Here is a 24,594-nt window from a genome sequence, read left to right on the forward strand (position 1 = left end):
CACTACTTTGGCCCTAAAGGATCCTACACCAGGCCATCCCACTACTTTGACCCTAAAGGATCCTACACCAGGCCATCCCTAAAGGATCCTACACCAGGCCATCCCACTACTTTGGCCCTAAAGGATCCTACACCAGGCCATCCCACTACTTTGGCCCTAAAGGATCCTACACCAGGCCATCCCACTACTTTGACCCTAAAGGATCCTACACCAGGCCATCCCACTACTTTGACCCTAAAGGATCCTACACCAGGCCATCCCACTACTTTGGCCCTAAAGGTCTACACCAGGCCATCCCACTACTTTGGCCCTAAAGGTCTACACCAGGCCATCCCACTACTTTGACCCTAAAGGTCTACACCAGGCCATCCCACTACTTTGACCCTAAAGGATCCTACACCAGGCCATCCCACTACTTTGACCCTAAAGGTCTACACCAGGCCATCCCACTACTCTGACCCTAAAAGTCTACACCAGGCCATCCCACTACTTTGACCCTAAAGGATCCTACACCAGGCCATCCCACTACTTTGACCCTAAAGGATCCTACACCAGGCCATCCCACTACTTTGTCCCTAAAGGTCTACACCAGGCCATCTACCTGGGAGGATGGAACCCCGTCTCCCAAAACAATAAATCAAGGTTAGGGAAGAGAGCATCTTTCAGCTGTCCTTTTGCATTTATTGATGGAAAGAAGATTGGATTGCCCGGACTTTAAGTGAATGTCTCAGTCTGACTTGAGAGTACAGACTGACTTAAACGCTGTGTTCTCAGGTATATTGCTACAATCAATTGAAATCGATGTGGTCCTACTCTTTCTAAGTCAAATGAAAACGCTACCAGTTAGTTAAATGACTCCTGAGTAAAGTCCATTGTCCTTATTACATTCACACTGTTTTCTATCAACAGGTTCTTTAAATGTTGTGGAAAACGGGTTCATCATATTGAGCACAACTACCTGGGTTTACAGCCTGGTCTCACAGACTAGACGTAACATTATCTCCCTTAAACATTTCCAAACAGATATATTTTCTGTAGTGCTTTGATCAGTCTCTACACTTCGACATCCCATGAAAGCAAAATTCTTAATTTTTAAAACATGATTTGAAGCTTTACATATAAAATTGTTATATGGTTTTTAGTTAAGACAGACTGACATGATTAAATAAAAAATATATAAATATATTTCAATCTGTATGTAACTAGGCAAGTCAGTTAAGAACAAATTCTTATTTACAATCACGGCCTCCTGCCGGGATGGGGGATGAAAAATAAATTCAATAAAAATATAGGCGTAAACACACATCACGACGAGAGACAACACGACATAAAGAGAGACCTAAGACGACAACACAGCATGGTAGCAACACAGCACGACAAGAGAGACAACACTACATAAAGAGAGACCTAAGACGACAACACAGCATGGTAGCAACACAGCATGGCAACATGGTAGCAGCACAAAACATGGTACAAACATTATTGGGCACAGACAACAGTACAAAGGGCAAGAAGGTAGAGACAACATTACATCAGGCAAAGCAGCCACAACTGTCAGTAAGAGTGTCCATGATTGTATTTATGATACATATATATATATATATATATATTGGCCGGATATATTGCCCGCACAATATATATATTGTGTGGTTTTAAGGTAAGAGACCGAGATGATTGTATATATGATACATATATATATATATATTATGTTATATGGTTTTTAGGTAAGAGACTGATATGATTGTATATTTATGTTATATATATTATGTTATATGGTTTTTAGGTAAGAGACTGATATGATTGTATATATATATTATGTTATATGGTTTAAGGTAAGACAGACTGATATGATTGTATATATGATGCATATACACTGCCGGTCAAAAGTTTAAGAACACCTACTCATTCCAGGGTTTTTCTTTATTTTTACTATTTTCTACATAGTAGAATAATAGTGAAGATGTCAAAACTATGAAATAACACATATGGAATCATGTAGTGATCAAAAGAGTGTTAAACAAATCAAAATATATTTTATATTTGAGAATCTTCAAACAGCCACCCTTTGCCTTTATGACAGCTTTGCACACACTTGGCATTCTCTCAACCAGCTTCATGAGGTAGTCACCTGGAATACATTTCAATTAACAGGTGTGCCTTCTTAAAAGTTAATTTGTGGAATTTATTTCCTCAACACGTTTGAGCCAATCAGTTGTGTAGTTAAAAGGTAGGGGTGCTATACAGAAGACAGCCCTATTTGGTAAAAGACCAAGTCCATATTATGTCAAGAACAGCTCAAATAAGCAAAGAGAAACGACAGTCCATCATTACTTTAAGACATGAAGGTCAGTCAATACGGAAAATTTGGAAAACTTTGAAAGTTTCTTCAAGTGCAGTCACAAAAACCATCAAGCGCTATGATGAAACTGTCTCTCATGAGGACCGCCACAGGAATGGAAGACCCAGAGTTACCTCTGCTGCAGAGGATAAGTTCATTAGAGTTACCAGCCTCAGAAATTGCAGCCCAAATAAATGCTTCACAGAGTTCAAGTAACAGACACATCTCAACATCAACTGTTCAGAGGAGACTGCGTGAATCAGGCTTTCATGGTCGAATTGCTACAAAGAAACCACTACTAAAGGACACCAATAAGATGAGACTTGCTTGGACCAAGAAACACGAGCAATGTACATTAGACCGGCGGAAATTTGTCCTTTGCTCTGGAGTCAAAATTTGAGATTTTTGGTTCCAACCGCGGTGTAATTGTGAGACGCGGTGTGGGTGAACGGATGATCTCAGCATGTGTATTTCCCACAGTAAAGCATCGAGGAGGTGGTGTTGGGGTGCTTTGCTGGTGACACTGTCTGTGATTTATTTAGAATTCAAGGCACACCTAACCAACATGGCTACCACAGCATTCTGCAGTGATACGTCATCCCATCTGGTTTGGTCTTAGTGGGACTATCATTTGTTTTTCAACAAGACAATGACCCAACACACCTCCAGGCTGTTTAAGGGCTATTTTACCAAGAAGGAGAGTGGCGGAGTGCTGCATCAGATGACCTGGCCTCCACAATCCCCCGACTTCAACCAAATTGAGATGGTTTGGGATGAGTTGGACCTCAGTGAAGGAAAAGCAGCCAACACGTTCTCAGCATATGTGGGAACTCCTTCAAGACTGTTGGAAAAGCATTCCAGGTCAAGCTGGTTGAGAGAAAGCCAAGAGTGTGCAAAGCTGTCATCAAGGCAAAGGGTGGCTGCTTTGAAGAAACTCAAATATAAATATATTTTAATTTGTTTAACACTTTTTTCTTGGTTAGTACATGATTTCATACGTGTTATTTCATAGTTTTGATGTCTTCACTATTATTCTACAATGTAGAAATATAGAAAAACCCTTGAATAAGTACGTTTTCTAAAACTTTTGACCGGTAGTGTATATTATGTTATTAGGTTTTCAGGTAAGACAAACTGATATGATTGTGTCTATGATGCAACATCATATAACATCTATAAACTCTGACCACTGGTTATTAGGTAATGTTCTATAAACTCTGACCACTGGTTATTAGTTCTATTAGTTAATGTTCTATAAACTCTGACCACCGGTTATTAGTTCTATTAGTTAATGTTCTATAAACTCTGACCACTGGTTATTAGGTAATGTTCTATAAACTCTGACCACTGGTTATTAGTTCTATTAGTTAATGTTCTATAAACTCTGACCACTGGTTATTAGTTCTATTAGTTAATGTTCTATAAACTCTGACCACTGGTTATTAGTTCTATTAGTTAATGTTCTATAAACTCTGATCACTGGTTATTAGTTAATGTTCTATAAACTCTGACCACCGGTTATTAGTTAATGTTCTATAAACTCTGACCACTGGTTATTAGTTAATGTTCTATAAACTCTGACCACTGGTTATTAGGTAATGTTCTATAAACTCTGACCACTGGTTATTAGTTAATGTTTTATAAACTCTGACCACTGGTTATTAGTTAATGTTCTATAAACTCTGACCACTGGTTATTAGTTAATGTTCTATAAACTCTGACCACTGGTTATTAGTTCTATTAGTTAATGTTCTATAAACTCTGACCACTGGTTATTAGTTCTATTAGTTAATGTTCTATAAACTCTGACCACCGGTTATTGGTTCTATTAGTTAATGTTCTATAAACTCTGACCACTGGTTATTAGTTAATGTTCTATAAACTCTGACCACTGGTTATTAGTTCATGTTCTATAAACTCTGACCACCGGTTATTAGTTCTATTAGTTAATGTTCTATAAACTCTGACCACTGGTTATTAGTTCTATTAGTTAATGTTCTATAAACTCTGACCACTGGTTATTAGTTAATGTTCTATAAACTCTGACCACTGGTTATTAGTTCTATTAGTTAATGTTCTATAAACTCTGATCACTGGTTATTAGTTAATGTTCTATAAACTCTGACCACTGGTTATTAGTTCTATTAGGTAATGTTCTATAAACTCTGACCACTGGTTATTAGTTCTATTAGTTAATGTTCTATAAACTCTGACCACTGGTTATTAGTTCTATTAGTTAATGTTCTATAAACTCTGACCACTGGTTATTAGTTAATGTTCTATAAACTCTGACCACTGGTTATTAGTTCTATTAGTTAATGTTCTATAAACTCTGACCACTGGTTATTAGTTCTATTAGTTAATGTTCTATAAACTCTGACCACTGGTTATTAGTTCTATTAGTTAATGTTCTATAAACTCTGACCACTGGTTATTAGTTCTATTAGTTAATGTTCTATAAACTCTGACCACTGGTTATTAGTTCTATTAGTTAATGTTCTATAAACTCTGACCACTGGTTATTAGTTCTATTAGTTAATGTTCTATAAACTCTGACCACCGGTTATTAGTTAATGTTCTATAAACTCTGACCACTAGTTATTAGTTAATGTTCTATAAACTCTGACCACCGGTTATTAGTTAATGTTCTATAAACTCTGACCACTGGTTATTAGTTAATGTTCTATAAACTCTGACCACTGGTTATTAGTTAATGTTCTATAAACTCTGACCACCGGTTATTAGTTAATGTTCTATAAACTCTGACCACCGGTTATTAGTTAATGTTCTATAAACTCTGACCACTGGTTATTAGTTAATGTTCTATAAACTCTGACCACTGGTTATTAGTTCTATTAGTTAATGTTCTATAAACTCTGACCACTGGCTATTAGTTCTATTAGTTAATGTTCTATAAACTCTGACCACTGGTTATTAGTTAATGTTCTATAAACTCTGACCACTGGTTATTAGTTCTATTAGTTCATGTTCTATAAACTCTGACCACTGGTTATTAGTTAATGTTCTATAAACTCTGACCACTGGTTATTAGTTCTATTAGTTAATGTTCTATAAACTCTGACCACTGGTTATTAGTTAATGTTCTATAAACTCTGACCACTGGTTATTAGTTAATGTTCTATAAACTCTGACCACTGGTTATTAGTTCTATTAGTTAATGTTCTATAAATTCTGACCACTGGTTATTAGTTAATGTTCTATAAACTCTGACCACTGGTTATTAGTTAATGTTCTATAAACTCTGACCACTGGTTATGAGTTAATGTTCTATAAACTCTGACCACTGGTTATTAGTTCTATTAGTTAATGTTCTATAAACTCTGACCACTGGTTATTAGTTAATGTTCTATAAACTCTGATCACTGGTTATTAGTTAATGTTCTATAAACTCTGACCACTGGTTATTAGTTAATGTTCTATAAACTCTGACCACTGGTTATTAGTTATATTAGTTAATGTTCTATAAACTCTGACCACTGGTTATTAGTTAATGTTCTATAAACTCTGACCAGTGGTTATTAGTTATATTAGTTAATGTTCTATAAACTCTGACCACTGGTTATTAGTTATATTAGTTAATGTTCTATAAACTCTGACCACCGGTTATTAGTTAATGTTCTATAAACTCTGACCACTGGTTATTAGTTATATTAGTTAATGTTCTATAAACTCTGACCACTGGTTATTAGTTAATGTTCTATAAACTCTGACCACTGGTTATTAGTTCTATTAGTTAATGTTCTATAAACTCTGACCACTGGTTATTAGTTAATGTTCTATAAACTCTGACCACCGGTTATTAGTTATATTAGTTAATGTTCTATAAACTCTGACCACTGGTTATTAGTTAATGTTCTATAAACTCTGACCACTGGTTATTAGTTCTATTAGTTAATGTTCTATAAACTCTGACCACTGGCTATTAGTTCTATTAGTTAATGTTCTATAAACTCTGACCACTGGTTATTAGTTAATGTTCTATAAACTCTGACCACTGGTTATTAGTTCTATTAGTTCATGTTCTATAAACTCTGACCACTGGTTATTAGTTAATGTTCTATAAACTCTGACCACTGGTTATTAGTTCTATTAGTTAATGTTCTATAAACTCTGACCACTGGTTATTAGTTAATGTTCTATAAACTCTGACCACTGGTTATTAGTTAATGTTCTATAAACTCTGACCACTGGTTATTAGTTCTATTAGTTAATGTTCTATAAATTCTGACCACTGGTTATTAGTTAATGTTCTATAAACTCTGACCACTGGTTATTAGTTAATGTTCTATAAACTCTGACCACTGGTTATGAGTTAATGTTCTATAAACTCTGACCACTGGTTATTAGTTCTATTAGTTAATGTTCTATAAACTCTGACCACTGGTTATTAGTTAATGTTCTATAAACTCTGATCACTGGTTATTAGTTAATGTTCTATAAACTCTGACCACTGGTTATTAGTTAATGTTCTATAAACTCTGACCACTGGTTATTAGTTATATTAGTTAATGTTCTATAAACTCTGACCACTGGTTATTAGTTAATGTTCTATAAACTCTGACCAGTGGTTATTAGTTATATTAGTTAATGTTCTATAAACTCTGACCACTGGTTATTAGTTATATTAGTTAATGTTCTATAAACTCTGACCACCGGTTATTAGTTAATGTTCTATAAACTCTGACCACTGGTTATTAGTTATATTAGTTAATGTTCTATAAACTCTGACCACTGGTTATTAGTTAATGTTCTATAAACTCTGACCACTGGTTATTAGTTCTATTAGTTAATGTTCTATAAACTCTGACCACTGGTTATTAGTTAATGTTCTATAAACTCTGACCACCGGTTATTAGTTATATTAGTTAATGTTCTATAAACTCTGACCACTGGTTATTAGTTAATGTTCTATAAACTCTGACCACTGGTTATTAGTTCTATTAGTTAATGTTCTATAAACTCTGACCACTGGTTATTAGTTAATGTTCTATAAACTCTGACCACTGGTTATTAGTTAATGTTCTATAAACTCTGACCACCGGTTATTAGTTAATGTTCTATAAACTCTGACCACCGGTTATTAGTTAATGTTCTATAAACTCTGACCACTGGTTATTAGTTCTATTAGTTAATGTTCTATAAACTCTGACCACTGGTTATTAGTTCTATTAGTTAATGTTCTATAAACTCTGACCACCGGTTATTAGTTAATGTTCTATGAACTCTGACCACCGGTTATTAGTTAATGTTCTATAAACTGTGACCACTGGTTATTAGTTCTATTAGTTAATGTTCTATAAACTCTGACCACTGGTTATTAGTTAATGTTCTATAAACTCTGACCACTGGTTATTAGTTCTATTAGTTAATGTTCTATAAACTCTGACCACTGGTTATTAGTTAATGTTCTATAAACTCTGACCACTGGTTATTAGTTAATTTTCTATAAACTCTGACCACTGGTTATTAGTTAATGTTCTATAAACTCTGACCACTGGTTATTAGTTAATGTTCTATAAACTCTGACCACTGGTTATTAGTTAATTTTCTATAAACTCTGACCACTGGTTATTAGTTAATGTTCTATAAACTCTGACCACCGGTTATTAGTTCTATTAGTTAATGTTCTATTAACTCTGACCACCGGTTATTAGTTCTATTAGTTAATGTTCTATAAACTCTGACCACTGGTAATTAGTTCTATTAGTTAATGTTCTATAAACTCTGACCACTGGTTATTAGTTAATGTTCTATTAACTCTGACCACCGGTTATTAGTTATATTAGTTAATGTTCTATAAACTCTGATCACTGGTTATTAGTTAATGTTCTATAAACTCTGACCACTGGTTATTAGTTAATGTTCTATAAACTCTGACCACCGGTTATTAGTTCTATTAGTTAATGTTCTATAAACTCTGACCACTGGTTATTAGGTAATGTTCTATAAACTCTGACCACTGGTTATTAGGTAATGTTCTATAAACTCTGACCACTGGTTATTAGGTAATGTTCTATAAACTCTGACCACTGGTTATTAGTTCTATTAGTTAATGTTCTATAAACTCTGACCACTGGTTATTAGGTAATGTTCTATAAATTCTGACCACTGGTTATTAGTTAATGTTCTATAAACTCTGACCACTGGTTATTAGTTAATGTTCTATAAACTCTGACCACCGGTTATTAGTTAATGTTCTATAAACTCTGATCACTGGTTATTAGTTAATGTTCTATAAACTCTGACCACTGGTTATTAGTTAATGTTCTATAAACTCTGACCACTGGTTATTAGGTAATGTTCTATAAACTCTGACCACTGGTTATTAGTTCTATTAGTTAATGTTCTATAAACTCTGACCACTGGTTATTAGTTCTATTAGTTAATGTTCTATAAACTCTGACCACTGGTTATTAGTTAATGTTCTATAAACTCTGACCACCGGTTATTAGTTAATGTTCTATAAACTCTGACCACTGGTTATTAGTTAATGTTCTATAAACTCTGACCACTGGTTATTAGTTAATGTTCTATAAACTCTGACCACCGGTTACTAGTTAATGTTCTATAAACTCTGACCACTGGTTATTAGTTAATGTTCTATAAACTCTGACCACTGGTTATTAGTTAATGTTCTATAAACTCTGACCACCGGTTATTAGTTAATGTTCTATAAACTCTGATCACTGGTTATTAGTTAATGTTCTATAAACTCTGACCACTGGTTATTAGTTAATGTTCTATAAACTCTGACCACTGGTTATTAGGTAATGTTCTATAAACTCTGACCACTGGTTATTAGTTCTATTAGTTAATGTTCTATAAACTCTGACCACTGGTTATTAGTTCTATTAGTTAATGTTCTATAAACTCTGACCACTGGTTATTAGTTAATGTTCTATAAACTCTGACCACCGGTTATTAGTTAATGTTCTATAAACTCTGACCACTGGTTATTAGTTAATGTTCTATAAACTCTGACCACCGGTTACTAGTTAATGTTCTATAAACTCTGACCACTGGTTATTAGTTCTATTAGTTAATGTTCTATAAACTCTGACCACTGGTTATTAGTTAATGTTCTATAAACTCTGACCACTGGTTATTAGTTCTATTAGTTAATGTTCTATAAACTCTGACCACTGGTTATTAGGTAATGTTCTATAAACTCTGACCACTGGTTATTAGTTAATGTTCTATAAACTCTGACCACTGGTTATTAGTTCTATTAGTTAATGTTCTATAAACTCTGACCACTGGTTATTAGTTAATGTTCTATAAACTCTGACCACTGGTTATTAGTTCTATTAGTTAATGTTCTATAAACTCTGACCACTGGTTATTAGGTAATGTTCTATAAACTCTGACCACTGGTTATTAGTTAATGTTCTATAAACTCTGACCACTGGTTATTAGTTCTATTAGTTAATGTTCTATAAACTCTGACCACTGGTTATTAGTTCTATTAGTTAATGTTCTATAAACTCTGACCACTGGTTATTAGGTAATGTTCTATAAACTCTGACCACTGGTTATTAGTTAATGTTCTATAAACTCTGATCACTGGTTATTAGTTAATGTTCTATAAACTCTGACCACTGGTTATTAGTTAATGTTCTATAAACTCTGACCACTGGTTATTAGTTCTATTAGTTAATGTTCTATAAACTCTGACCACTGGTTATTAGTTCTATTAGTTAATGTTCTATAAACTCTGACCATCGGTTATTAGTTAATGTTCTATAAACTCTGACCACTGGTTATTAGTTAATGTTCTATAAACTCTGACCACTGGTTATTAGTTCTATTAGTTAATGTTCTATAAACTCTGACCACTGGTTATTAGTTAATGTTCTATAAACTCTGACCACTGGTTATTAGTTCTATTAGTTAATGTTCTATAAACTCTGACCACTGGTTATTAGTTAATGTTCTATAAACTCTGACCACTGGTTATTAGTTCTATTAGTTAATGTTCTATAAACTCTGACCACTGGTTATTAGGTAATGTTCTATAAACTCTGACCACTGGTTATTAGTTAATGTTCTATAAACTCTGACCACTGGTTATTAGTTCTATTAGTTAATGTTCTATAAACTCTGACCACTGGTTATTAGTTCTATTAGTTAATGTTCTATAAACTCTGACCACTGGTTATTAGGTAATGTTCTATAAACTCTGACCACTGGTTATTAGTTAATGTTCTATAAACTCTGATCACTGGTTATTAGTTAATGTTCTATAAACTCTGACCACTGGTTATTAGTTAATGTTCTATAAACTCTGACCACTGGTTATTAGTTCTATTAGTTAATGTTCTATAAACTCTGACCACTGGTTATTAGTTCTATTAGTTAATGTTCTATAAACTCTGACCATCGGTTATTAGTTAATGTTCTATAAACTCTGACCACTGGTTATTAGTTAATGTTCTATAAACTCTGACCACTGGTTATTAGTTAATGTTCTATAAACTCTGACCACTGGTTATTAGTTCTATTAGTTAATGTTCTATAACCTCTGACCACTGGTTATTAGTTCATGTTCTATAAACTCTGACCACTGGTTATTAGTTAATGTTCTATAAACTCTGACCACTGGTTATTAGTTCTATTAGTTAATGTTCTATAAACTCTGACCACTGGTTATTAGTTAATGTTCTATAAACTCTGACCACCGGTTATTAGTTAATGTTCTATAAACTCTGACCACCGTTTATTAGTTAATGTTCTATAAACTCTGACCACTGGTTATTAGTTCTATTAGTTAATGTTCTATAAACTCTGACCACTGGTTATTAGTTAATGTTCTATAAACTCTGACCACTGGTTATTAGTTAATGTTCTATAAACTCTGACCACTGGTTATTAGTTCTATTAGTTAATGTTCTATAAACTCTGATCACTGGTTATTAGTTAATGTTCTATAAACTCTGACCACTTGTTATTAGTTCTATTAGTTAATTTTCTATAAACTCTGACCACTGGTTATTAGTTAATGTTCTATAAACTCTGACCACTGGTTATTAGTTAATGTTCTATAAACTCTGACCACTGGTTATTAGTTAATGTTCTATAAACTCTGACCACTGGTTATTAGTTAATGTTCTATAAACTCTGACCACTGGTTATTAGTTAATGTTCTATAAACTCTGACCACTGGTTATTAGTTCTATTAGTTAATGTTCTATAAACACTGACCACTGGTTATTAGTTAATGTTCTATAAACTCTGACCACTGGTTATTAGTTAATGTTCTATAAACTCTGACCACTGGTTATTAGTTAATGTTCTATAACCTCTGACCACTGGTTATTAGTTCTATTAGTTAATGTTCTATAAACTCTGACCACTGGTTATTAGTTAATGTTCTATAAACTCTGACCACTGGTTATTAGTTAATGTTCTATAAACTCTGACCACTGGTTATTAGTTATATTAGTTAATGTTCTATAAACTCTGACCATCGGTTATTAGTTAATGTTCTATAAACTCTGACCACTGGTTATTAGTTATATTAGTTAATGTTCTATAAACTCTGACCACTGGTTATTAGTTAATGTTCTATAAAACTCTGACCACTGGTTATTAGTTAATGTTCTATAAACTCTGACCACCGGTTATTAGTTAATGTTCTATAAACTCTGACCACTGGTTATTAGTTCTATTAGTTAATGTTCTATCAACTCTGATCACTGGTTATTAGTTAATGTTCTATCAACTCTGACCACTGGTTATTAGTTAATGTTCTATAAACTCTGACCACTGGTTATTAGTTAATGTTCTATCAACTCTGACCAGTGGTTATTAGTTCTATTAGTTAATGTTCTATCAACTCTGACCACTGGTTATTAGTTAATGTTCTATAAACTCTGATCACTGGTTATTAGTTAATGTTCTATAAACTCTGACCACTGGTTATTAGTTAATGTTCTATAAACTCTGACCTTTGGTTATTATGTTTGTCTTTGGCAGGCGAGAGACCAGACTCTCACTGTGACAGTGGAAAGGGTCCTTCAGGGGAACGAGACCCAGAGACGCCCAAACCAGCGAGACCACACCACTGCTCCCAGTGTAATAAAAGTTTTAAGTGGTTATGTAAGCTGAAAAAGCATGAGAAAATACACACAGGGGAGAAGCCTTTCCAATGCTCCCAGTGTGGAAAGAGTTTTACCCAGTTAGGGACCCTGAAAAGGCACGAGAGAATACACACAGGAGAGAAGCCGTTCCATTGCTCCCAGTGTGGAAAGGGATTTACACGGTTAGGAAACCTGAAAAAGCATGAGGGAACACACACTGGAGAGAACCCCTTACAATGCTCTCAGTGTGGAAAAGGTTTTACCAAGTTAGGGAACCTGAAGGATCATGAAAGGGCACACACAGGGGAGAACTCTTACCATTGCTCTGTGTGTGGAAAGGATTTTACCAAGTTAGGGAGCCTGAAAGTACATAAAAGAATACACACGGGAGAGAAACCTTTCCAATGTTCCCAGTGTGGAAAAGGTTTTACACGGTTAGGGCATCTGAAGGAACATAAAAGAATACACACAGGAGAGAAACCTTTCCAATGCTCCCAGTGTGGAAAAGGTTTTACCCTATTAGGGAACCTGAATATGCATGAAAAAACACACACAGGAGAAAAGCCTTTCCAATGCTCCCAGTGTGGAAAGAGCTTTACACAGTTAGGGAACCTGAAGGAGCATGAAAAGACACATACAGGGGAGACATCTTACCATTGCTCCCTGTGTGGAAAGGATTTTACACGGTTAGGGAACCTGAAAAGGCATGAGAGAATACACACACTCTTTCCACAGCGCCCAGTGAGGAACAGGAGTTGGAAACGGTTCAGGGAACAGAACCTAAAACTGGAAAAGAGCAAAACATTTGAGGAACAGAAACAGAACCGATAACGAAAGTGATCTCCACTGTTCAAGAACAGAACCGTTATTTTGAAAGCTTGAGAACCCGGTTAATATTATTTTAAAGTAATTGCCTAGTGCTAATCTAACTTTTCATAGTTCATATTCTGTTAAAGCCATACCCAAATAATGTCTACTCGTATTTTATACACCTGTGAGAAAAGGGTGTAGCTGAAATAGCAAACCCACTCATTTGAAGTAGTGTCCACATACTGTTGACCATGTGGTGTACCTCATCAATGTTCCCATCGGTATTATTCCACCATGTTAGAGAGAACACAGGTGCTGATTGTAAAAACACATTTGATTAATGCAAACGTTTTTTTCGGAATAAAAATAAAATGTGTAACGCCACTAGTGAACGTTCATTATATACATCTACGTATTGTTACATGTAGGAGCAGTATGGAGCTAGTCTGTTCAGTATATACATCTACGTATTGTTACATGTAGGAGCAGTATAGAGCTAGTTGCTTATTTTGATGCTTTCTGTTTGTTTGAATGACTGAATAAGAAGTTGCCTTAAATGCAGATCTGTTACATTTACATAGATGTTACATTTTTTTTTTTTTATTGTATTCTCACTCATTAAAAATCTTCACTAATCAATCAACACTTGCTTCTCTTTGTACGTCTCAATACAATATTGTTAGCTATTTAGATAAATACAATTTTAAAAAAACTTTGTCTGGAAATTATATGTATTTTCCATTTAGTTCCAGGACAGTAGCTTCAGCCCCACATCACACACAATTCTTATTGACTTTGAGCTACTTTTTGATTGGTTCTCATATGCATGCTATTTGCATGCGTAACGCCCACACACCTCCTCGTCATGTTGCTAATTATCCCTGTAATTATCCCTGTATATACTGTTACTGTATAATCACCATGAATTATCCCTGTATATACTGTCATTGTATTATCGCCATACATTATCCCTGTATATACTGTTACTGTATTATCACCATGAATTATCCCTGTATAGACTGTTACTGTATTTATTAATACCATGAATTATCCCTGTATAGACTGTTACTGTATTTATTAATACCATGAATTATCCCTGTATAGACTGTTACTGTATTTATTAATACCATGAATTATCCCTGTATAGACTGTTACTGTATTTATTAATACCATGAATTATCCCTGTATATACTGTTACTGTATTATCACATTTACATTTAAGTCATTTAGCAGAAGCTCTTATCCAGAGCGACTTACAATTGGAAAGTTCATCCTGGTCCCCCTGTGGGAATTGAACCCTGGTCCCCCCCCCCCGTGGGAATTGAACGCACAACCCTGGCGTTGCAAGCGCCATGCTCTACCAACTGAGCCACACAGGACCATGAATTATCCCTGTATAGACTGTTACTGTATTATCACCATGAATTATCCTTGTATAGACTGTTACTGTATTATCACCATGAATTATCTCTGTATAGACTTACTGTATTATCGCCATCAATTATCTCTGTATAGACTTACTGTATTATCGCCATCAATTATCCCTGTATATACTGTTACTAAATGTATTACATATGTATTCATGCAAACGCATCCTAATAACAACGACAACGTGTATAACCATCCTAATAACAAAGACAACATGTATAACCATCCTAATAACAAAGACAACATGCATAACCATCCTAATAACAAAGACAACATGTATAACCGTCCTAATAACAAAGACAACATGTATAACGCATCCTAATAACAAAGACAACATGCATAACCATCCTAATAACAAAGACAACATGTATAACCATCCTAATAACAAAGACAACATGCATAACCATCCTAATAACAAAGACAACATGCATAACGATCCTAATAACAAAGACAACATGCATAACCATCCTAATAACAAAGACAACATGTATAACCATCCTAATAACAAAGACAACATGTATAACGCATCCTAATAACAAAGACAACATGTATAACCATCATAATAACAAAGACAACATGTATAACCATCCTAATAACAAAGACAACATGCATAACCATCCTAATAACAAAGACAACATGTATAACCATCCTAATAACAAAGACAACAAGTATAACCATCCTAATAACAAAGACAACATGTATAACCATCCTAATAACAAAGACAACATGTATAACCATCCTAATAACAAAGACAACATGTATAACCATCCTAATAACAAAGACAACATGTATAACCTTCCTAATAACAAAGACAACATGTATAACCATCCTAATAACAAAGACAACATGTATAACCATCCTAATAACAAAGACAACATGTATAACCATCCTAATAACAAAGACAACATGTATAACCGTCCTAATAACAAAGACAACATGTATAACCTTGTAATAATTTTTAGATAACAACAACATTCAGTTTCCCATTGCTCCCATTCACCCACACAGGAGCTGAGCATAGGGTCTCTGTCGGGCACGCTCTGATCACAAAGTTGGTGAGCAGCCTTTTAAGCTAGCTAGCATAATGGCTCATTACCAAGTGGTCTTAAACATAAACAAATAACACATTTTACATTGTTTTAAACATGTTTGCTACTGACTAAATAACACACAGTAACATCTGTGACATTCTGACATGAAGAAATACATTCGAAATCGCATTCATACCTAAAATGAGGATATATGGAAATAAATAACTTGGAGATATAGCTACGGCTTCAAGTCACTTTAAGTTAAAAAAATATATATATATATTTCACCTTTATTTAACCTGGTAAGCTAGTTGAGAACAAGTTCTCATTTACAACTGTGACCTGGCCAAGATAAAGCAAAGTCACTAATGAGTGAGCTGGGAATCGCCGAGCGCCCCGATTAGAAATTCTTAGGTATAACCAATCAAAACTCAGATCGGACATCAATAGAGCACACAGATCGTTTTGTCAACATTTAGATAAATGAAAAGCATATTTACTTCCTGGTGGACATTATGATTCTGTTTTTTATTATTTAATTAGAATTAAAAGTGCCTTAATAATATCACACATGAGAAATGTCTGTTTCCATTGCAATCAATCCAAATTTCAATCAAATGTATTTATATAGCCCTTCTTACATCAACTGATATCACAAAGTGCTGTACAGAAACTCAGCCTGAAACCCCAAACAAGGCAGGTGTAGAAGCACGGTGGCTAGGAAAAACTCCCCTAGAAAGGCACTCAATCTGTCACGATCGTCTTTAGGTGAAAGAGAGGACCAAGGCGCAGCGTGATATAAATACATAGTTGTATTTATTTAAGAAAGATGAAGAACCCCTAAAACAAACTGACGACCGTGAAGCTATACAAAACAAATAAGTGCAGACACTGGCAACTTACAACATAGACAATTACCCACAACCTACCTAATGACTATGGCTGCCTAAATATGGCTCTCAATCAGAGACAACGATAGACAGCTGTCTCTAATTGAGAACCAATCCAGGCAACCATAGACTTACATAAACACCTAGAATGAACACAACCCCATGAACTCTACAAACCCCCCCTAGACAATACAAACACCCTATACGAGACAAAAACACACAAACATCCCCCATGTCACACCCTGATCTAACTAAAATAATAAAGAAAACAAAGATAACTAAGGCCAGGGCGTGACACAATCCAAATTTCAATCAAATGTATTTATATAGCCCTTCTTACATCAGCTGATGGCACAAAGTGCTGTACAGAAACTCAGCCTAAAACCCCAAACAGCAAGCAATGCAGGTGTAGAAGCACGGTGGCTAGGAAAAACTCCCCTAGAAAGGCAGGAACCTAGGAAGAAACCTAGAGAGGAACCAGGCTCTGAGGGGTGGCCGGTCCTCTTCTGGCTGTGCCGGATGGAGATTATAGCCATTCCATTCTCCTTCCTGGCTATAATTTACTACATTACAGGTCCCTCTCAAATGCCCGCTGGACAAGCTGGGATTTTCGTTGATGTGACATATGCTCTGTGTTCAGAGTCTGTGTTCACTGAATACGTACTTCAGGGTGGAGAAGGAGTTTCCACACATTGCTGTAGAGGCCTCAAAAAGGGTTCATTATGTTTCAGTGCCAACAGCACAGACAGCAATGCTGCTGACAAAGCCACCGCCGTATCTCTGAAGAACACGGAGTGGGGCTCCATTCATTGTTGCTGACTGTTGTTGGCAAATGTTCCATTGTGCAAGAATGTGCGAGTCACAATGAACTCTGCTTCCACTGGTTCGGTACTGGTTAGCTCCAACAGGTCGTCAGGTGCTAGTGGCTGGGGTATTGGAGGTGCAGGCGCTTGTTGTGATGTTACCCTCTTGCTGCTGGCGCTAAGCCCTGGCTCCTCTCCATCTTGTTGGTCAGCAGGTGGCGTGGGGGATGGGCAGGTATTACAATGGCTGCTAGGGTCCTCCAGCCTCGGTGGTTGGGCCTGTAGGCTGGTCGGTGAGCTTGGTATCGCTCTCGACATGGTGTTCCTCAGTTTTTGCTCTTGGCAGTGACCAGCCATTTTTTGGTTATCCATGCTGACCAAAGCTTAGCCAACTAGCTATAATTATTCAGAGTACAGCTTCCAAAACATATCGAAGCTAGTAGCTACTAGCTAGTCTATTGTTAGCTGTAGCTGTCTGAAAAAGTGATCAACCTTTTCCCCTTTCTGTGAGAAGAAAACCCTCCCTGGGATCCAATGAGCTTCCTAAACAAGATAATGAAGGCGGTACCTTATGACATTGCATGGCTAGGTGCCCAATCAGAATGCATTTTGGGGATTTTAAGTACTAAATATTACATTATTACATCTACTTACCTGGCCGCTCCTTAGATCATGAGTTCTCACCTGGCATGTAGCATCTGTCGTGGTCTGCGCTACTGACAGGCCCGCCAGCGCTACATTGGCAGAACCGGACAGGGTAATTCACATTCCATTTGTTATGTTTATGGGAAACAAAACTGGGGGAGGAGGAGGGGCACAAATACAAATTATATCTGGGGAATCCATGCCACCCCCTAGAGCCGGCCCCAGACTCAGACAAAATAAGTAAAGAACATAGGTTGAAAAGGAGTTTGATTGATACAGTCTGGTGTGTAAAGATGAAAAAAAACTAACATTTGATTTATCGTAGTTTTAATGAAATCACATCTGAATAAGACTGATTCAACCACTTTGTGCCCAGTGGGAAGAGTGAACTCTGTATTTTTGAGGTTCGCTGCATGACTGTCTGTTTATGTCACGAGAGAGCTCTTGTGGCACCTTTTGGGTGTAGTGAATTGCAATACAGTCAAGGTTACTGAGGTGAAGGATTAAACTGAAGCCTTAGTGGGAGGAAGCTCCATCAGGGTTACTGAGGTGAAGGATTAAACTGAAGCCTTAGTGGGAGGAAGCTCCATCACGATTAATGAGGTGAATGATTAAATTGAAGTCTTAGTGGAAGGAAACTCCATCACGGTTACTGATTCATTCCAACCAATCAGGGCTCTTGGACACACTCCGGGGCTCTGCCCCTGCACACCTTACGTTAGAGTGTGTTTTGCCGTCGAGAGAAAATAAGTGTTTGACGCTGATGGACCATTCACATGCTGTTTCCTTACTAAAGTGTTGTACATCCATAGGAATACCACACACTAATATAAAACCCTTCAATGGAAGCAGCTGTGTACGCATGTGTGTGTGTTGGAGACCAAATGACAGTAATGGGCCTCAACATGTTGTTCTAACCAGACAACAGCCTTAGTTCATCTCACCACGGTTTCATATTGGTGTGTGGTATTCCTGTACAACATGCACAACGTCAATGGTATCAGCAACTTTGTTTTTCTCTGCAGGCATAACTTACTGGCAGATGCGGATAGCCTCGAGCCACACATCCTCATTCTCCACCATTGAGTCTTAGGATCCATCTTCTTGTGTATCGTTCCAGATCAGTGAGGTGTCTATGGTTCCACCTTTTCCACACTATTTTCAACTTTAGACACTCTCATTTTCACATCCTTGATTTTACCTACATGCAAACTCCAGTCTTTTTTCCAGCCTTCCATTACCATGGTGTTTGCGCCTACCATTTTCACAATGACGTTGATGAGTAAGGAGAGGGTAGCCACGAAGAGCATGTTGTTTTTTTGGGAAACTGGAAGTTTGCACGGAGTAACCGGTAAAGAGGGGAACTCATAATATACAACAGCCGTCGAAAGTGTAAGATTATCTATATAGGGCAGAGCGAAGGCAGTTGTCTTTAAGCACGTTCCTCTCTTGTTGCTTAGCAATAGAACGGCTAGCTTCTTCCTCTCTCTTTCTGTCAAGACTTCGCATGGACAAGCAGAAATAAATTATCCACTTATCATTCCATTCACAGGGAAGTTCTTCATATCCCGAGCAAATAAAACCAATGATAGGAATGACTGGAAACTACTTTTATTATTTTTTATTATGGTGCGCAGCCATCTTGGCCCTCCCACCTATAAACAGCGTCTCTTCGAGCATATGAACTCGGTAGCACAGACTAGATCCATATTTTAGTATATTTTTTATTTATTTCACCTTTATTTAACCAGGTGAAGTTGAGAAATACTGCATTGTGGGACGATATCCGGAAATAAGTGAATAAATATGTAATAACGTTAATATAACAGTTTGTACTTGTAGGTAATCAGATCGTGACTACAATGAATTTACTACATCTTTAACCACATTGTGTTGTTACATTGGTGAGTAAAAACTCATGTCCCTTTATGGTAGCCACCCGACTGATTCAGAGGAATGCGGAAAACATATTTCAGTTGAATGCATTCAGTTGTACAACTGACTCGGTATCCCCCTTTCCCTTTAACTTGTTGTCTGAAAATAAAATATACATTTTACTCAACTGCGTTACCCACTCCAGTCAACAGATGGCGGTATGATACTTTAATAAGGCAATACTGCTACTGTGACGTATAATCTAGTGGACGGAACGCTTCTTTCAACAGCAGCAACAGACAATCAGTCACCTCGGTAGCTTGCTAGACAAAATAGCCGAACCAATAAAGCTCTTTAGACGCTTTCCTGTATATTAGCCACTGTGTTTTAAACACATTTCTGTCGTCTAACGTTAGTTAGTTATACCATTTACGGTCACATTTACGTTGTTATTAGTCAGCTAGCTGGCCTGCTAAGGTATCACTAGCCTAGCTACCTAACATCTCCGACCATGAGCTCACCAAGCTACTCTCCTCCTGTCAAAGAAGAGGAGGTCTGCTGGACGGAGAAAGAAGGTCTCGTGAAAGAGGAGGAGGAAGAGAAGGATGTTACAATACAAAAACAAGATGAGGGTGAGGCTGTTACCGTGAAAGAAGAAGAGAAATACGTTACAGTGAAAGAAGAGGAAGATGCGTTCAGAGTGAAAGAGGAGGATGTTACAGTGAAAGAAGAGGAGGAAGAGGATGCTGTTTTTGGAGTGAAAGAGGAGGAGGAGATGACTGTCACATTGAAAAAGGAGGAGGAGGAAGAAGAGGAGGAAACTGGATATCTGGGCCCCGTTTCCCAAAGGCATCTTAAGTTATCCAATGGTTCTAACGATGAACTTAGCCGTAAGATGGTTTTGAGAAACCGGGCCGTGATTAACACTGGTAAGTACTGTCTTAAAAACAGAGGCACAAACTCTGCAGTTGTTGAACTGATGTTTGGTGTTAAAGGGGAAATCTGCAGTTGCTACATCCATATTTTGACTTTTAAATTATTTATTTATAGCCATTGATTATTGAAGAATATAACACATGGCTCATGAGCTTAGTTCAACAGTTGTACCCCATCAGAACCCAGAATAAGCTTTTTTTTACAACAATGTTTAGAAACAATGTAAACCAACACTGTATCGCCTCAACATGGTTAAAACTATAATGTTGATATCATGGATGATTGGTCCTTGCATCCATAGGTCTGTCTGTCTGTAGTTACATTTCTCCAACCCCATAATCATCTTATTACCAAAACAGTGGAGGAATGACATATTTGTTATTGTTTGAACTGCAGATTGGTTGATTGATGTGTGGCTTTTTTAAAGGGGCAGACTAGGATTTAAACAGCAACAAAATGGCTGCCCAGAGACCTGGTTTGGTAAACAGCTGAGGGATGGGGACTGGAGAAATGTAACCACTCTCAAATTCATAGAGAAAGCTATTGTAGCAACCTTAACCCAACACCTAGCGACCTCGTCAAGAAGTTCAGACATCTTCTAAGAATTTGAGTGACTGTCAAGCCAACACCTTATAACTGTTACGCCAAGATGTCTGAACATCGTGATGAGGTCACTAGGTGTTGGGTTACGGTTGCTACAATAGCTTTTTTCTATGAATTTGAGAATAGTTACATTTCTCCAGCCCCCATCCCTCGTCTTATTACTAAAACAGTGGCAGAATGACAGCTTTGTTATTGTTTCAACTGCAGATTGATTGATGTGGGGCAACCTGGGATTTAATCAGCAACAAAATGTCAGCCCTGAGACTTGGTTTGGGAGTCGATATGTATGTGGTGGTGAGAGACTTACCTTACTGTATACTGTAGACTAACATTTGTTTATTAAACTGGTACCGGACTACGTTCAGACCAGTCTTGTCAGGCTTCTGTGTGTACACATGGTCGTGTTGGTGAGAGACTTACCTTTCCACAGAGGGATCATATTAGTGTGGAGCTAAAACTGTTCAGATGTATTTGTGAGAAGACCGATTTTCAGGTCTCATGATCTGACAAACACCGATGTATCTCTACCATCTTTTCACCGCAATTTAAACAGACAGATGTTTTATATATTTATTTAAAAGTCAGTTATAAACTTTTCTTATTTACAATGACGGCCTACTTGTAAATGGTGGGTTTTGTATTATGCTAATTAGATTTCAGGTCTAGGGGGTTAACTTGTCTCTGCCACCTTTCGACGCTGATGAGGAAGGCTGATATCGGCAGATGCAGTGGATTGAGATGCAGCCTCTATACAGACACAGATATCTGTACCTCTGCCACCTTTCGGTGAGGAAGGCTGATATCGGCAGTGGATTGAGATGCAGCCTCTATACAGGTACAGATATCTGTAGCTTAGACAGACAGATTCTGATGGTGATTTTAGTATTATACTAATTACGTTTCTGTGGGTGTGAACACATCGACTCTAGGGGGTTAACCTGTCTCCTCCCCCCTTCATCTTCACTGATTTGGACTGGATTTAACAAGTGACATCAATAAGGATCATAACCTTTAACCTCGTCAGTCTGTCATGGAAAGAGCAGGTGTTCATAGTGTTTTGTACACTCAGTGTATATATCAAATCAAATGTATTTATATAGTAGCCTTCTTACATCAGCTGATATCTCAAAGTGCTGTACAGAAAACCCAGCCTAAAACTCCAAACAGCAAGCAATGCAGGTGTAGAAGCACGGTGGCTATGAAAAACTCCCTAGAAAGTACAAAACCTAGGAAGAAACCTAGACAGGAACCAGGCTATGAGGGGTGGCCAGTCCTCTTCTGGCTGTGCTGGGTGGAGATTATAACATTTGTCCCTGTAAGTTCATAACTTACTGGCAGATGTGGATAGCTACATGAAATGTGTTTTTAATCATATAGTCTTCTGTCCCTGTAAGTTCACATGTGGAACTGCATGAAATGTGTTTTAGTTTCCCATCATTTAGAAATGTGATCCCAATGTCACACATTGACCTCTTTATTAATATAAAGACTCATATACAGTATAGCATTAGTTTAAAACCAAAATGGACCAATCCTGGATCGCCCCCTGTATTATCAGCAACTGAAATAGGAGTCTTTGTCTCCTCTCTGTTTGTCTACTCAACCCAGAGTGAAACCAAAACATCCCATGCAGTCCATGGCAACCCGATGACTCAGAGTCACGTCATAAACAAGTACAACGGTCACCGTGAGGGAAAATAGCTGCTGTTCACCATCTGGGACCATTTAACAGTCTAGATTTACCAGGTTATTACTTCTAAATAAACTGTTCACCATCTGGGACCATTCAACAGTCTAGATTTACCAGGTTATTACTACTAAATAAACTGTTCACCATCTGGGACCATTCAACAGTCTAGATTTACCAGGTTATTACTTCTAAATAAACTGTTCACCATCTGGGACCATTCAACAGTCTAGATTTACCAGGTTATTACTTCTAAATAAACTGTTCACCATCTGGGACCATTCAACAGTCTAGATTTACCAGGTTATTACTTCTAAATAAACTGTTCACCATCTGGGACCATTCAACAGTCTAGATTTACCAGGTTATTACTTCTAAATAAACTGTTCACCATCTGGGACCATTCAACAGTCTAGATTTACCAGGTTATTACTTCTAAATAAACTGTTCACCATCTGGGACCATTCAACAGTCTAGATTTACCAGGTTATTACTTCTAAATAAAATGTTCACCATCTGGGACCATTCAACAGTCTAGATTTACCAGGTTATTACTTCTAAATAAAATGTTCACCATCTGGGACCATTCAACAGTCTAGATTTACCAGGTTGTTACTTTTTGGGCTTCTCATAGGCTTGTTTTGATTATTGCTTGAACAGTCGCTAAGATAATATTTGGTTGGGATAGTTGCAAAATACCTATTCTGGATGCAGCAGTTGTTAGCTTGAATGCTAACGCTCATTGACAGGCTGGTAGCAAAGCCAAAGATAATTTTAGTGGTTGAATTGTTTTTTAATTATAAAGCAGTTGATTTGCGACAATGACGCAAAACATTAGATTAAGCAGGACATTTAAACGAGCCTTACAATTTATAATCCGAAAGTAGCGTTAAATGCGTAAGCGGCAGGTGGCTTAGTGGTTAGAGCATTGGGCCAGTAACCGAAAGGTTGCTAGATCGAATCCCTGAGCTGACAAGGTAAAAAACAGTTGTTCTGCCCCTGAACAAGGTTAACCCACTGTTCCACTGTTCCAAAGCTGTTCTTAACTGACTTGCCTAGTTTACATCCCTGTTAGGGAGCATTTCTCCTTTGCCAAGATAATCCATCCAGGTGTGGCTTATCAAAAAGCTGATTAAACGACATGATCATTACACAGGTGCACCTTGTGCTGGGGGACAATAAATGTCCACTCTAAAATGTGCCGTTTTGTCACACAACACAATGCCACAGATGTCTCAAGTTTTGAGGGAGCATGCAATTGGCATGCTGACTACAGGAATGTCCACCAGTGCTGTGGCCAGATATTTGAATGTTAATTTCTCTACCATAAGCCGTCTTCAATGTTTTTTTAAAGAATTTGGCAGTACGTCCAACCGGCCTCACTGCAGACCACGTGTATGGCATCGTGTGAGTATGCGGTTTGCTGATGTCAACGTTGTGAACAGAGT

The 24,594-nt window shown here is 36.9% G+C and overlaps 1 protein-coding gene across 3 annotated transcripts in view; it reads left to right on the forward strand.

The window, feature by feature from the left end:
- LOC129839882 (zinc finger protein ZFP2-like) overlaps positions 1 to 24,594 on the forward strand; it is a 274,220-nt gene that overhangs the window by 245,423 nt on the left and 4,203 nt on the right. The window contains exon 1 of one of the 3 annotated variants that reach the window (XM_055907583.1): positions 20,194 to 20,849. The exons of the other annotated variants lie outside the window; for them this stretch is intronic. Within the exon in view, the coding sequence (XP_055763558.1) occupies positions 20,432 to 20,849 (418 nt within the window). The 5' untranslated portion in view covers positions 20,194 to 20,431. Of the gene's footprint in view, positions 1 to 20,193; positions 20,850 to 24,594 lie in introns of those variants that run through there. 3 annotated transcript variants of the gene reach the window in all.

This window comes from Salvelinus fontinalis, chromosome 40 (genome assembly GCF_029448725.1).
Source record: "Salvelinus fontinalis isolate EN_2023a chromosome 40, ASM2944872v1, whole genome shotgun sequence".
Taxonomy (NCBI): Eukaryota; Metazoa; Chordata; class Actinopteri; order Salmoniformes; family Salmonidae; genus Salvelinus; species Salvelinus fontinalis.